General features: G+C 40.4%; 1 protein-coding gene across 1 annotated transcript; it reads left to right on the top strand.

Annotated features, from left to right (window-relative positions):
- The first annotated feature begins 1,026 nt into the window (after positions 1–1,026).
- Positions 1,027–15,357, top strand: LOC120323203 (L-threo-3-hydroxyaspartate ammonia-lyase-like). Its single transcript, XM_039381006.1, has 5 exons — positions 1,027–1,127; positions 5,421–5,447; positions 8,675–9,017; positions 14,093–14,209; positions 15,112–15,357. The coding sequence occupies exons 1-5, from the start codon at positions 1,027–1,029 to the stop codon at positions 15,355–15,357; spliced, it is 834 nt and encodes a 277-aa protein (XP_039236940.1).
- Positions 15,358–16,102: the final 745 nt, after the last annotated feature.

Genomic DNA, 16,102 nt, shown 5'->3' with positions numbered 1-16,102 from the left:
CTTCAGCAGCATAGCTCAGACTTTTCTAGAGATCCCAGAAGACTATTTGATCATTTATTCTGACTCCCCCATATAAATCAGATTACAGTATTTCTCACGATATCCTGTGGGGAGGGTTAGGTCACAGCTTGGGTTAGGTTTTATTACGTGTCTGTTCTCTGTCTTGGAGATTAAGATTTTTACTGTACTGGCAGAAAGCAGAGGGTACTGAGGGTACACTCATTCCTGGAAAGGGACACCTGGTCCATCTTCAAGCAGCCTGGAGCCTGTGTTCCATCAGGACTATATTCTAGAGGAATAGTTACCACAGAAGGACCCCCTGCCCCATTCCCACTGCACAGCCATTCTGCATCTGGAACTGTGCCTTTTGCTAGTGCACTCTCAGGGCAATGAAAAACAGATTTAGATGGGGTTTTACGTACATACACACACACACACACACATATATGTATATATATGTTGCTCCAGTCTTTTCCATAGATGGTCTTTTGTATCTGTATGATCTTGGTACCTACGTTTCTCTGCTACAAGGACTTGTGCCAAGAGAAGACCCAAAGGAATTAATCGGTTTCCTCTGTGCCTCAGTCATGAAGACCCGTGTCCCTTGGTGCTGCCTTACAGGATCCCTGCAGTGACTCAACCATCACAAGCCTGGCATCCCTTTCCTGCCGCTTTGCCCATCCCGGTGCCTGCTGCTCGGTCGCGGGCCCTGCGGCAGGTCGGGATCATGCTCCACAGCTAAGCAGTAAGTAACTAAAGCTTCAAGTGCCCTGCTAACAGAGCGTCACCCAAGCATAATCCAGGCCCTGACTCAAATCGACAAGGACAGGTTGGGCTCTGAAATAATCTCTTTAAATAGCAGCAGCCATGTCTTTCAAAGGCACTTCCCCCCCAGCCAGCGCTGAGAGCTGCTTACAGCACGTCACCTGCTATTTCCCACCCAGCCAGTGCAGGGCTGACACTTCTCACAGGCAAGTGTGTCCCCTGCCAACAGTCTCCCAGCTTTGCTTTGCACCAGGAATTACAATGAATTTTGCAGCACAGTTTCTCTACTCCAGGGTGTTAAAAAACAGAAGTCCCAGGGAGCGCTTCAGGGAAGATGAAGACTACGACCCTTTCTGGCAAAGGTTGGAGAATATTGCTGTCTGACTTAGAGCTAGAGCTCTCCTTTATCCCCCTCAGGGGTCACGGTCAGCCCTTGGGGTCCACCCAGGGCCAGGCCAATGGACATGACAACCCCTGGACCCCTCCTGCCTCCTTATGGTGTCGTAGTTGGAGTTTTGCTTCGCCTCGTTGCTTATTTAGTCGCTCTGCTGTATAGGTAATGCTTTCTTTTTCCTTTCCTTACTTTCTAAAAAAAAGAAAAAAAAAGCAAACAGGAAATTGTTTGTGATTTTCCAATATCTCCAAGGGTTCTGTGGGTATGAGTTGCTCTTGCAGTCATCCACTAGAAGAAGGGGAGATTTGAATACTTGTAGCCCATGGAGTTCAGCTTTTTTATTTCTTCATGAGCATAGTATCAGAAATAATCTTAGAGAGGCTAATGGACTGCTGAAAATTCATCTTGGGTTAGCCTGTGTCAGATCCTGTTATTACAGGTGTTCTGTGGTTGTCTTTGTTACGGTGCTTATGGTGGTCTTGAATTCCTGTTTTCAGGAGGATGCAGATGGAATTTAAGAGTCATTTAGTGCCCTTGTGTAGCATGAACTGAGGGTGTGCATCCACATGGCATGGTTGTGTTGTGCAAACTCATTCTTAACCTTTTCTGTAGTTGTTTTCTCACTCAATTTTATTATCTGGACATCACTAGCAAGATTACAACCTGCTTTTGCCAGATGTAGTACAGATAAGAGACAATTCTTGTTTCCTGCATCCTCCCAATAGTCACAGATGTTGCTAATATTTAGAACACAAATTGTTTCAGTGGGTTCGATGCTGTTAATAAACCCTCATGGAACACCAAATGGGAAGACAAGACCACATTTCTGCACTGCCATAATGGCTTGCCCAAAGTTGCACATGATGTGATCTGTTCTGCAGTGAACTGAGAATCTTAAACCAGTCCTTTCAGCATAGGACCACTCTTTTCTCTAGTTTGATTTATGCTATTTGTTCTTTATTACAAGTGAATTATGGAGATGTGTTAGTCACCAGAAAAACCTCTAAACTCAGAACACATTCAGCTTAGGGAAAAAGTTTAATTACTGCCAAACCTTAGCTGCCAAACAGTGTGCAGTGTTTGATAGTGATCATTTGACATTCACAGCTGTGAATGTCCTTTAAGAACTTTCAGGAGGGACGGGTCTGTGTGAGGGATAGTTGGTTACCTCTGCTTCACCACCTTCTATGAGGGGTGGCCTTCTGATTTGTTCTTGCGTTCAGATTACTTTTTCTAATGATATGTATTTAGCAGCTGACACCCAGTTGCCATTGCCAGCAGTAAGCAATGACATTTATATAGCATGTACAGAAGACTGGCAATGGATTATGACCACAGATGAAGGCAAATATAGTGCTAGGCTCAGGCTCAGGCTCTGCTAAATCTGACAAACTAAGGAGAGATTTTATCAGAGGTGATAATGCAGCTTGGTTATTTCTTGCATGAGCCTGAGCTTGTTTTGTTGCTGGTGTAGCATCACATGGTTTTGTCAGACCTGTGTACAGGGAGTAGAGTTATAAAGGCCTGCTCAACCTCAAGGCTTGGTTATTATGTACCCATCTGTGCTGGATGGTCCCAGTGCATACACTTTTGTCATACAGGCTGGTTACTAAGCCCTGATCTCTTTGTCTTTAAGACACTCTAATAAGTCACCCTGCGGAAGTCTTAGGCAAGTCACTCGATCTGTCTGTGCCCCAGTTTCTGTCAATAAAGTTGAGCTAATGTTTGCTGAATTTGTCTCTCTGTTAGAGGAAGATGTTTGTGATTCCTATGTGATTTAGGAACAACCACTTTGCACAGGATTTGGGGATATAAACGTCAGACATGCATTTTAAATTTCCATCCAGTTCGTGCCACTAGTTGGAGTGATACAGTCTCGAATGGGTGTTTCTAAGTACTAGTGTTACACAAAATACTGATAATTCAAGGAAGTAATGTTTGAGTGCAATATTGCCTTTGATTTGTTTTAATTGTACTGTCAAAGAGAGATCTAGCATATTTCTTCCCTGTTCCTGCAGGGGTGTGCTTGTCACCCTGTAGTGCTGTGGAGGGTACTCAGACACTATACAGTACAGTAACCTAGAATTCCTGGCAGTGAGGATGATATCTGTTATGAAGCTCCTTGCCATTTTTATCTCAGCAAGCTTCAATTTTTCTACCGTTTCTCTTTCATAAAGTCCCACTTGCACAAGTTGCTGAGATGCTTTTGATAGTTGCTGCTATTGCAGCATTTGAATGTGTTTGGGGACAGATAGAAAGGTAGAAGTTAGTATGGAACACAAATGTTTAGGAGCTCTGGGGAAAGGGGATTGCGACAGACAAGGAAGGTATCAGAGGAGTGCTGGGACATGGAATTATAAGGATTAATGAAGCTGGGGAAGTTCTGGGTAAAAGGGATTTGGATGAGGGAAAGGGTCCTCTCTGTCATATCCTGGGATTACCTCTTCCTCACTCCTTTGAGAGGAGATCCCAGCTGCAATCACATTGCAGTCATAAGCTGGGCAGGCTGCTACCTGCAGCAGGCTGCTCCCCCTGCCTCACCCCCCCTACATGACACACCTCTGCTCAACACATTGAGGAAAGAGCCAGAAGTGACTTTAAAGAGGTCACCTTTTGTTGTAATAAGTATTCTGAACTTGCAGGCATAAGACCTGAGCCCATTTATCCAGAAAGCAGATGACAAACATGTCTAAAACTGTATCTTACCAATGTCTGTTGGTCAGCGTGCTCCAGGAAGGTGTTCAGGGGGCCTGAAGATGACAGCAGCATATAGGTATGAGCTTAAGAAGCCCCTACACCCAAAACATAAAAGAAGAAGGAAATAAAAAATCCACATATAGAGAACATGTGTATATGTGTGCTGATGAGTTAATTACAGGCTAGCCCCTGTTCATTGAGACAGTTTGAAGGGGTATTCAAGCTTAACATTTTGCCACTGACCAGTCCAAGCCAGGCATTGGAGTTAGAAATTCTTGTAATTGCAAATGGATATATGGATGCTACAGAACTTGTACCAGACTGTCAGTCCCTCTTAATGGTGAGTATCACTGTGAATGCAGATGATAAAAGCTGCTGAAGAAATGAAAAAGAAATGCCAAGTTTTCAGTCTTACACTAAAATTTGTTTCCTTTTGTGACAATTTCATTTCCATCTGCAAAGCAGTACAGTAACATGAGAATGTATGTCCATAATTCCAGCTCCATATCTGCCTGAAAATGTGTAGTTGTTTGAAAGAGGTACAGAGGCTGCCCAATGGGCCAAATGCTGACGTTGGGTTTATCTGCAGTCAAAATGGCAACACTGATCAGGCCAAAGAGCAATCTACCTCTGTGTGTCCTCTAGTAGTGACCAGTAATGGGAGCTGGGAGAAAAACAAAAGCCACCTAAGATGCCTTCTCTCAGATGCTTTTGTGGAGTCTGCCAAGTGAGTGTTTAGGGGCTTCCTGAATCTCTGATTGATTCTTGAATGGTGTGTTTACTGGTCACTACTTCCATGTAGTTGCACAATTCTTTTAGGAGCCCATTTATATTGTTGTCCTTCATAGAATCCTCTGGCAATGAGTCCTGTGAGGTAATTATTTTCCCTAGAAGGCAACTTTTAAGTCTTCTGCCTGATACTTTCAGGCATTCATATGATCTCCTCCCTAACATTTATATTGGGAGAAACAGTGACTAATCCTTCACATTTTGTTATTCCCTGGACGACTGTGACTGCCAGTTTTTTGCTGCTTCAGTTTTAGATGTTGAGGGGATCCAGTACATTAGTTTAACTTGTTTAGTCTGTGTGATGGATCCTGAGGAGGCAGTCTGCATGTGCTTCACTCAGTGGGGACAAGTAACTGTCCCTCATTGCAGGATAACTGCTTGGACACTTCTTTCTCTGTATAACAAAGGCAACAGTTGTGGTCTTTAGGTATAGCATGCGCTACTGCTTTTTATCTTCTTAAATTATTTTTCCTGGGTTTATTATTTTCTTGATTTATTAATATTGTTATTTTTCAAAATTTGTTTTCCCTAGTGTTGTTTAACTTGATGAAAATTTTCAGTATGTTCAAAAAACCAAACTGGAAATAGAAAAATTATTCATTCCGAATTGTTGCTTTTTATCATTCTAAGAGCACGTTCCAGTACACACTATCTTTGCATTGACTTTGAGACTTTAAAATATATAAAGCTATCTGCTTAAACAAATGATATTTTTTCCTGTGTCTTAATTATTTATGGAATGTCAGCATTGGGATCATCTCTTTTTTTTTTCCAGTTACGCTGAGCAGCTGTTCTCGAAAAAGTAGGTTTATAAACTGTATTTTCATGTTTTCTTTTACTAATCACTTTAAAGGTAAAATGTTGCAATTTATAACCATGTAACTAAGCTTACCAGCTGGGTATTTGTCTTATGGCTGGAAATAAACAGATTTTTTAATGAAAACTTTCCTAGACAAACTCCAAAAAAGGAAAAGCTCCATTTGAAAGGAGCAATGTTTTATAACGCTGTGGTTTGTATTTATGTTGGCTCAGATCTTCATCTGGTGGGCATGATTGCTGGAATAGGGGCTATATTTTGTTACTGTGCATGAGAAGTCACATGCTGCCTTTTTGTGAGTACTTGCATGGTTTGCTGCCTGCTTTGGCTGTTCCTGCAAAATCTGAGTTAATCTCTGCCAAACATATGAGCTGCTTTTGAGGCAAGAAATTCTTTTGACCCAACAGGAGTTTTAGGGCTCTAGGAAGGTCTGTGGCAGAGCCAGGTGGGCTCAATATGGAAAACCACCATTTACTAATGTAAATGAAAGATATGGGTGTAGAAGGAGAATCAAAATTATTCTGAAATATATACATACAATACCTACATATACAGTAGCATGATGATATTCCCTTGGTAAAGAGGCTGCTGACCTTTCAGATGCAAATGGATGATGGTTTCCATATTAAATATTGAAATGGTAATATTTCAGATGTCCTTTAAACCCAGCTCAAGCTTGAGAAGCTGTTTGACTTTTGTTCTTCTTCTCCAGTGGTCATGAGGTGTTGTCCCCATCAAGATCCTGAGCAGATACTCACTGTTCATGAGAGTGGTGCTGCAGAGCAAAGACCAAGAATCTGATTTACTTCCCTCCTTTTTTTAATGCCAAAAAAAAAAAAAAAAAAAAAAAAAAAAAGAAATCCAAGAGTAGGACAAAAAAAAAATCAATATCCCATTTTGGTCTTTCTTTTCGCAGATAAAAATATTTGGTGGCACTAGGGTGGTGAGGCATTACCCTGTCGTTTGTACTTTCTCACAGAATCCTGCTTCATCAGTAGAGCTATCGTGGTCATCTTTGGCTAGTGTTTTTTTAATGGGCTTTTTGTAGTTGTTGCAACAGATACAATGAAAAAGTGAGACTTTTTCTCTCATCTCAAGTGCTAGTTAATAAAATTAAGAACTGACCCAGAAAAATCATGATTTTTTGATCTGCCTATTTTTTTTTACCCTACAAACACCCTTTTAACCCATTTCCAGTGTAAGAAATATAATTCATTGCTAATGCTTGCTAAACATTTTAGATAAGATGTTCAGAAATAAGATGTATATGTTCTTCTTTTTTTGGAGTGGTTGTGGGTTACTGTGATATGGAAAATGGGGTTTTTGGAGGGAGAGGTAGGGAATGAACTCTAACAGTGCTGTGGCCTCCTAGATGATGATGCTGTTGTTTATGCCAGGGGCTGTGCTGTAGCTGGTCTGTTACTTTGCTGTGATCTTTACTGATCTTTACTGTGTAAAGCCGATCTGACTCTCAGCTTTGCATTAACCTGACTAATATGCACCAGAACTAACACTGGAAGCTTAACATCTTTATGAAATGTTTCAATCACCTAACCCCAATGGAGCAGAAATGCAGAAAAGTACAGAGTATAGCTACTTGATAGTTATTTGTTTTAAAGATAGAATGCCTGCTGTTTGGGTGTGTCAGCTTGAAGATACAGTATGAGGAAAATATTTTAAATCACGAATTTCAATATAAACAAGTTACGTGCATATACTTTATGTATCTAAGAATATTAGTGTTCTCATTAATTTTGGAGAGAGAAGACCTTGCCACGAATATTGTCTCCTGTGAGGGTATACAGAATGATTGATGCTACTTGGTATATTACTTGATTCAAATAACAAAACATTTTACGCTGCCCATATTGTTATGTGAACTCCTCTGTCGAACAACTGGAAGTGTAATAGGAAGGACAGCTACTGGCACAGATTATTCAGACCATTAAGAAAATGTATGATACTGCCCAAAGTGGGGCAATTGCTCAAAACCCAGCTGTTTCTAAATATTTAAAAATTCTCTTTGGAATTATAACAAAGGATATTACAGTACTGATCGCTGCTGTAAAACTAGGATAGCATTTGCTTTAGCCAGCTCTGCTGATAAATTTAACTGCATAACTTAAACATAAATTATTTTATGAAGAAGGTAAATATTTTTCTGTGGGAGATAATGGTGAAATCTCTGACATAATTCAACATGTTTGTTTTTTAGAAAACACTTTCTACCAGGTGGATTAATACTGAGTCATGTAGAGGGGCTTATACCATCTGTGTAACCATAGCCACAGACCAACAGTGGTATCAGCTCTTCTTCAAATCGGTGGTCTTCTGCTTAATGCTCCTTTTTCTCCACATTATTCTCCAAATTCCAAGAATTCCTAGAAGTTCTGCATTTATTTCTTAGTAAGGCTGGAATATCCTGCACTACAGTACTACTACTACTATCCACAGCACTACGCTGTGGACCACAGAGTTAAGCATTTGAAGGTTGGAAAACTGGCAAGATTTTGTAGAAGTGTTGTCTCTTCTAAGTTCCTTGGGGAAGGAGGTTTGTGTGGCATCACATTGCTGTCTTATCTACGTGTGTTTTTATCTATGAAATGTTAACTCAGAGATCAGGGCACCTTATTCTTCAGCTCTGTACTAGGATATAGCTGTTATCCCTTATCAAAGTAATTTCCTTCCCACCATGAGGCAGCTGTCAAGAGTGTGCTCTGCAAGTATGCAAGGGCAGAGCAGCAGAACCTCTTGTGTACAACGTAGTGACATTTGTTACTGCTATTAACAGTTTATGGGAATGGTCTGCACAGCTATTTTGCCTTTTTTGAAAAAGATAGAGCTGCATACAGAAATTTCAGTTGGAATAATTCCAGTTATTCCAAAATTTCTGGAAGCACTGAACTAGGATCATTGCCAGTCGAGTGCTAAGGAAGGTCTGGCTGCCCAGACAACACAGAATATATATTTGTTATTTTCTTTATGACAGTTTCCCAGTTTGTCCACATGTCAGGTTATCTGTGGCTTTTCTAACAGCTGGAAAGTTACAGTAGCTTTCAGTGCGCCTACAAAATAGGTAATATGACAGTAATAAATTCAGTCTATTTAAGGCTTGCAAAGAGCAGCTGAGATGTATATCCTTCTTAAATGCTAAATTGTCAAGCCTTTAATCATCCAAGCTGTCCTAACAAGTTTCTTTAATTTGTTTTTAGGGATGACAATAAAATAAAGAAACAAGATGTCCCAGGACTTTGTGATCTTCACCGCTGTAAGGATGGGTTGATGAGAAATGGCCTTATTACACAGAAACCACCCTCTATCAACCCTGAGAGACTGAAGGATTTTGGTGAGGAGGATTACCTGAACGGGGATGTGAAGACCTGGGAAATGAAGATAGTAAGCCGAAATGAGGAGTTACTTACGGATACCCTTTCCCGCATCCCTCAGTCAAGCAGTACAACCATCCTGTCAAGCTGTAACAAGCTGATTCGATTTGAAGATATCAGTGCAGCAGCCTTCAAAATCCAGTGTGGTGTTCAGAAAACCCCCTGCATGGTAGGGAGTCTTTATGGCTTTGCATTCTCTCAGTGTTTCTTTTCTTGCTCCTTGTGAAAGCTGATCTGAAATGAAGGAAGAGCATGTGTGAGCTGCAGCAGATAGATCTGTGTAAGAAGACTCATGTTCATATTAGTTGTATTTAACTGTCAATTTTCTTCTTACCTGTTTACACTAACCTAAATCCTCAAAGATATCAGCAACCTGTAAACAAAGGATAAACCACATTAGGCATAGACTTAATGCACTGTGGTATTATACTCCCAGTGAAAAACTCCTGCTACAAGGAACCTGAGTTTGTGATGATGGACTGCAGGTGTTTGGGTAAAGAGTCTTGTGGGAGGGTCTGCTTTGGAACCAGCCCTTATATTTGGAGATTTTGAAGGTACAGATTTCCCTTCTCAGCCTGGCCAACCTGGCGAGGCTGGATATGTTCTGTAATGAGGTGGTTCTGCCATGTGTGTCTTCAACAAAATAAGGCCGTGAAGATGGACACACACAAATGTGTGCACCTGGGATCAGTCTAGGAACGAAAATGACTGAGGCACTCCTATCAATGTAAAGCTTTTGCTAAGGCATAAGAGAAGTACAGTGGCAAGCTATATAATTCATAGTGTATTTCTACTATTGGGAGCTCTTCAGAAAGTCTACTCTGGGCACTCTGTGGCTAATCTCCTCTGTTCCCTTTGGTGTGTGAAAAGAGTGTCTTTGCCAAATGGCAATTCCTAACAGCAGCCCCAGATCGCTCTCTCAAATTAATTCTTCTCTGCTGCTGACTAGGACACCCCACCAGCATCAAGAGCTGTGGATTGTTTTTCTGGCATGCACAGGGAAAGGACCTTGCAATCTTGGTCCCTGCTTGGGGTTAGCTGTCCCTGGAGTGAAGTGGTTGGGTCCTCAAGGTGCAGCAGTTTGCCCTGGTTCCCAGATAGTGCCTGCTGATCCAGAGATATCATAACTACTTTCAGTGTGATTTTTTTAGCCTAGAGTTCCCAAAATAAGGATAACTGTGCTTTTTGTAGCACACTACTGAAGAAATGTGTCTTGTGACAAAGGACATGACACAAGACCATTTGGGACAGTAAGGTGGCGTAAAAGGCTTGGCTGGAATGCAGGGAGTGAAAATGGAAGCATTTTGCATTCATATACTGCCTGTTTAGAGTGACACGAGAGTAAACAGTCCTGCCAGCTGTACCTGGGTTTCGTTTCAGAGTGGAAAAGTTGGCTTGCTTGGGAATGCAGCAAGGCGAGCGAGCAAACATGTGCAGCAAAGGTGGTTGGGGAGGTCAGTGCATGGGTGAACAGGGGGAGTGTACCAAACTCTTCATATTGCACCTTTTGTCACCAAAACTCTCACTGTCATGCTTGAGAGTAAGACAGAAGTGTCAGTCTTCTCTTTTTGTGGAGAGACTTCCCAGGAAGAGAAGATTTGAACTTATATTTCACTGCCCTTCTCTGTATTTGGCAACTCTGGTCATATTTGTTAGATAGATTTAATCATGCTGTAAAAAATTAGGTCTATGGGCAGGGAGTGGGAGAGTGTCATGGCTTAATTTGGAAAGCAGAACTATCTAACACTTTGCCCTTTGATAGCCATCTGTTCCCTGAACCTCATGGCATTGTGCACTTCTGCCAAGCAGTTACAGGATACTGCCTGTGTACATCTGCCAGTGTGAGACTGCAGCAGCCTTGGCCATGTGTACTGCTGAAGGACCACATTCACACCTTCAGCTCAGATACATCACATCAATAGCTCAAAACTAGTAAAGTTTGTCTTGGCCCCATCCCTGAGCCATCTACTTGCTCCCAAGGTATGACATGAAAATGGTTGGTATGAAAATTAACCAACCAAAACATCCTAATGCAGGCAAGACTGCACCATAGAGTCCAGTCCATCAGGTGTCTGTGTAACACGGAACTTTTCATAAACTGATGGTGCTCCTGCTCACAAATAGTTAAGTTCACTTTGGCCAGTTCACACCGTTTGTTCTCAGACAGCTTTGCCCCTTGTGCTGGTTTTTGGATAGGGTAGAGTTCATTTTCTTCACAGTAGCTGGTATGGGACTGTGTTTCAGATTTTTGATGAAAATATTGTTGATAATTCAGGGATGTTTTTGTTACTGCTGAGCAGCTCTTACACAGAGTCAAGGCCTTTTTGCTTCTCACCCCACCCCACCAGTGAGAAGGCTGGGGATGCACAAGGAGTTGGAGGGGACACAGCTGGAACAGCTGACTCCAACTGACTCAAGGGACATCCCATCCCATGTGACATTGTGTTCAGCAACAGAATTAGGGGGAAAATTTGCTGGGGGGCCTGCTGCTTGGTTGGTTGGTGGTGAGCAATTGTTTTCAACTGCATAAATTGTCTTTCTTGGGTCTTATTTACCTCTCTTTGTTATTGCTTTTAATGACATTGTTGTTGTAGTTGTTAATACTGTTATTATTATTATTATTATTACTATTATTACTGGTTTTATCTCAGCCCAAGAGATTTCTCACTTTAACCCTTCCAATTCTCATCTCCCTAGCAGGACAGGGGGAGGGAAATGAGCAAGCAGCTGGATGGGGTTTAGTTGCTGTCTGGGTAAAGCCGATGCCCCTCAACTTAAATAGTTCTTTTCTCTTGGGTGTCCCTGGCAAATTTATGCAACTCATTTGTATCCCCTTTCTGCATTAACTGTGCCAAGCTAAATAGGCTCACTTTCTTTAGTCTCTTTTTATGAATATTGTTTTCTAAAATTATCAGAATAGTGGAAAACATATATCCCCCCCTTATTTTATTGTGAAAATAGCCCATGACTGTTGTTATTCAAAGTAATGTTCCTGCAGAAGTCATTAGTGCATTTCATGCATTGATTCAAAAGCACAGAGTGGTGTCAAGAAAAACACAAATAACCTTTATTTTAACTCACCGTTGAGAAGTAAGAGCCCCTTTCAGGGACATTTGTACAGATTAAAAAGTGAGCATGACTCTAATCCATTCAGTTAATTGACTGGAGAAACACATTGCAGGGTGATTCCTAATCTACGTTTAAGACCATGGATGCAGCATCCTGGTTCCTTATGCAGGAGTTTGCCTGGAGACGAGATATGGCATCATGAGTGAATTGTAACATATCAAAGAGGTAGTGAGTATAGGAAAACAAGGAATTGACATTAATTTGGACATTTGGTTTGGTTACTGATTTAGGAACTTTAAGGGTTGTTTTATGTTAGCTTTGTGGATGCCAAATTGAGGGTGTGATGTGTGTTGTACCTTAGGCATGGTATCTGTAGTCCTTAGAAGATCACAGTGACAAAAGGGAGAACTTACAGGCTGGTTCAGTCAGTCTTACAAGGTCACACATGGGGTCAGTACAGCTGAATATAGCACTGACACCTGATTTGTTAGAAGTGATTGCTATATTTAGGTTATATGAAAAAAAGGCTCAGTTAAAGGAAGCAGAAAAGGATAACCTGAAGAGTTAAAACACTGAGTATCAAAATTAAAGAAAAATAACAATCTAAAGTACATCACCTCTGTGGTACAGAATGACTTAATGACACATTTTTAATTGTAGACTTAGCAACTTTATAAATTCACAGGATTCATCTTCTTAAATCCTTTTTCTTATAGTTCACTCTAGGATCCAAGATTCTGTACAAAAACAAGTACATATGTGAAGAACTAGTAGCGTTTCTTGTATAGTGTTCTTGGTCTATTTTGCATAGGCATTCTCCGTAGATTAGGCTGTTTAGGGTATAAACTATTATCCTATTAGTGTACTAAGCACTTTCCATTGTTTCAGTTCTGCAGCCAGATCTGCAAAGGGGCAGCAAGTCGTAGCTCCTGCCAGGATTTTCAGAAGGAAAATAGAGAATTTGGCCCCACCTATGGGTGAGGAACTTAACACGTGCTTGTAAATCCACTAAAAAGCCTTGAAACATTCACCTGAAATATTTAGTTTAACTGTATATTTTAAAGCAAATATCTGTTTCAGATATATTTAGTTTATATAAATTGACTTTGAAAGTCCCACAGTCTGAAAAATTTATTGGTACATATTACACTGTATGCCTGACACTGCCAGATACTGTTTGAGATAAATATTTTGTCATAGTGTCTTTTAATCTCTCTCTCTTTGTGACTTATCATAAATGAGTACTTGATCCCCTAAATCCCCAAGTCTTTGTTTGCTTTGGCAGCCAATAGAGGACATGGAGCCAATTAAGAAATAGAGATACAGTAAGCCCAGGGAGCTGGAACCCACAGGCTTACTGCAGCTCTATTTCATAAGTTATCTTGTTTAAAACTCTTGGCTTAGTGAATATGGTAATAGGAAATTAATATGTTGATGCATTCTGGGAGGATCTTATTATAAAACTTAATAAATATTTACCATTAAAAAAATATAAAAAAAATCATGCACTTGGGCACTGCTTCACATGTATTGTGCTTGCTAATTCCTCTCAGCTCAGGGATCCTTTCTGTTCCAAACAATAAGCTTTTTCAAACAGCTGCTGCTTACACTTGCAATCCCGGGAAATAATTTTTTAATTATTTCCATCATTCTTTGGGTAAAAAATGTCTGTACTAATGTTGTACTGGCCTTAGTGTGCAAAATAGGCAATAAGCAGTAGTGAATCAGTGGCAGAAAACATAGCAGAGCCATAGTGGGGTTCACGGAGGAATTTTCTCATGGCTTTTCTGTCTATTAGATGACAACCTTATTTTTTTTAGTATTCAACATCCAGTTCTGGCAAGTGCTGGAAGCATGGGCTTTTAAATAATTGAAAATACTTATTTTAATATCTGTATTTGAACAATAAGACCAAAACAAGTGCTCTTTTCAGAATTCATAGTGGCACGTGGTCCATATTTCGCTGCTGCGAGTTTGAATATGACTTCCATAAGCCAGAAGAACCTGGTAGGTAACAACACACTGCCATGTATTTCTAAAGAAACAGATGACAAATTTTACTTTTTAGAGCTCACATATAGCTGTGGAATGCATGCTTCACCAGGCAGCTGATGAGGCGTGGAAGATTTTTCTTAATTTTAGCTACATTCCCATAATATTATTTATATCCTCCAGTATTCTAGGCTATCCAAGCAGTATGGAATGGACATCTACCTGAAGAAGGAGTACCTCCAATACACAGGATCTGTGAAGGAACGAGGTGTACTTTACCTTCTGACATCATTGCCTCAGGTATAACAAAATGCCAATGCTCAAAAAGAAATAGATTAGTTCTGCTTCGCAAAAATGGAGCAGAGTTGAAGACAAATTTACCTGTAATCTCCATGGAATCACAATGTTTCTTGCCAGAAACCATTGTACTGAACACAGCGTGTAAACATTGATAGATCTGCAAGTATCTGAATGTAAAATACTACTTTAGTTATGACTGGCCAACCTGCTGGAGAAATGCTTGAGAATACTTGAAAGAAAATCTTGCAAAAAGCAAACACCAGCATTTTCCCGTGGCATTTATGTGCAGGTGTTTCTATGTGTACTGTGGTTCTGACATGTTGAAACCGCCAAAGTCATGACTGATGATGAAATTGAGTTACAATGAGTGATGTGAAGGATCTAGATCACCGATTGATTTTGTAATGAATTTCAGTATCATTACAGAAATAGCTTGTTTATCATTTGCCATAGGAGGTTATTGAGTCTCTGCAGCAATAATAGTCATAACTGGCATGATACAGCAGCCCAGAAAAGTGACTATTCCTGCACTTTTATATTAATATAAACGAAATCTTCTGTTAAAAGGAAACCTGAAATGAAATAATTTCATACAGGCAGGGAAGAGTTATCGGTTCTAAAGGGACCAGATATCAGCTCTTCTGTGATCAGCTGGATCAGCTATTCCCAACTGAAAAAGAATTAAACCCAGAGGAATGCAGGAATGGGGATTGATCTTGTGCTATTTTAGCTTTGTGTGTAAATCTTGAAATCACACCAGACACGCACATAGTGTACCATAATATCATGATTTGATCAGCTAGTAGAGGGGAAAAAAGGAAGTCAGATCATTAGAATGATCCATATTCATATGGGACAACTGCGTGACAATATAAAGTGCAATAAGCGACCCTCTTTTTTAGGATCAGCAAAGAAAAGGAGTGATCGTGGCTTCGGACAGTAACTTTTCCATGGCTGTTGCCTACCATGCCTCAGAGCTCCGTATTCCAGTCTTTGTCATCATGTCAACCAGCACATCTCCGGTCAGGGTGAAAATGTGCCGTGAGTACGGAGCCATGGTTATATCCTATGGAACCACAGCTAAGGACTCCCAGATACACGCAAGGAGGTTGGCACAGGAGAATGGTTACCTCTACCTCGAAGAGTAAGTAGAAAGTCAGGCTGATTAGAAAGAGTAGGTTAGATGTTTGCACAGCTCTGCAAAAACAATTGGTTTTGTTAAATTGTGGTCACAGGTCATCAAAATGTTCCTATTACCAGGAATATGGACTGTTCCCAGGCACAAATCGTGTCTTTCTGTTACAGCTGGGGATGGAAACCAAAATGAAACATTGTTCTCTTCCCCCAGATTAGGCAAACTTCCTTATTAGGAATTTCTATGGGCAAGTATGACAGTGGATATATGTTAATTCTTTAGGAATTCTGTCAGAAAGCACTAAGGCTAGTGTTCATTTTTGGTCTCGCTGTTTGGAGTTAGGTGGGTAAAAGTTAATCTTTAATGCGAAGGGTTCAGTGGCATAAAGTAGAGCAAGAGAAGGTTAATACTGTAAAATTTTCACATATCTGGTGTGAGAGACAAAGCTGTGATGCTGCCTTTAGAAAAAGATGATTAAGAGGCTACTTCACACATATATATTTAAAGTAATTAAGGATGAGCATAAGTCTAAGTTTGAACTATTTGAGGCCAGTGCACAAGTCAGATCTAATAAAAGCATGACTAGAATGAGATAAGACAGGCAAAAATATTTAGAACAGATAGATTTTCCCCTTTTTTCTCTGCAGTCTCTTCTTCCTTTCCTTTTTCCTTTTTCCTTTTTCCTTTTTCCTTTTTCCTTTTTCCTTTTTCCTTTTTCCTTTTTCCTTTTTCCTTTTTCCTTTTTCCTTTTTCCTTTT

This window comes from Pipra filicauda, unplaced genomic scaffold (genome assembly GCF_003945595.2).
Source record: "Pipra filicauda isolate LSUMZ 115617 unplaced genomic scaffold, ASM394559v2 scaffold210_size2929891_pilon, whole genome shotgun sequence".
Taxonomy (NCBI): domain Eukaryota; kingdom Metazoa; phylum Chordata; class Aves; order Passeriformes; family Pipridae; genus Pipra; species Pipra filicauda.
This window is presented reverse-complemented; position numbering and strand designations above follow the sequence as displayed.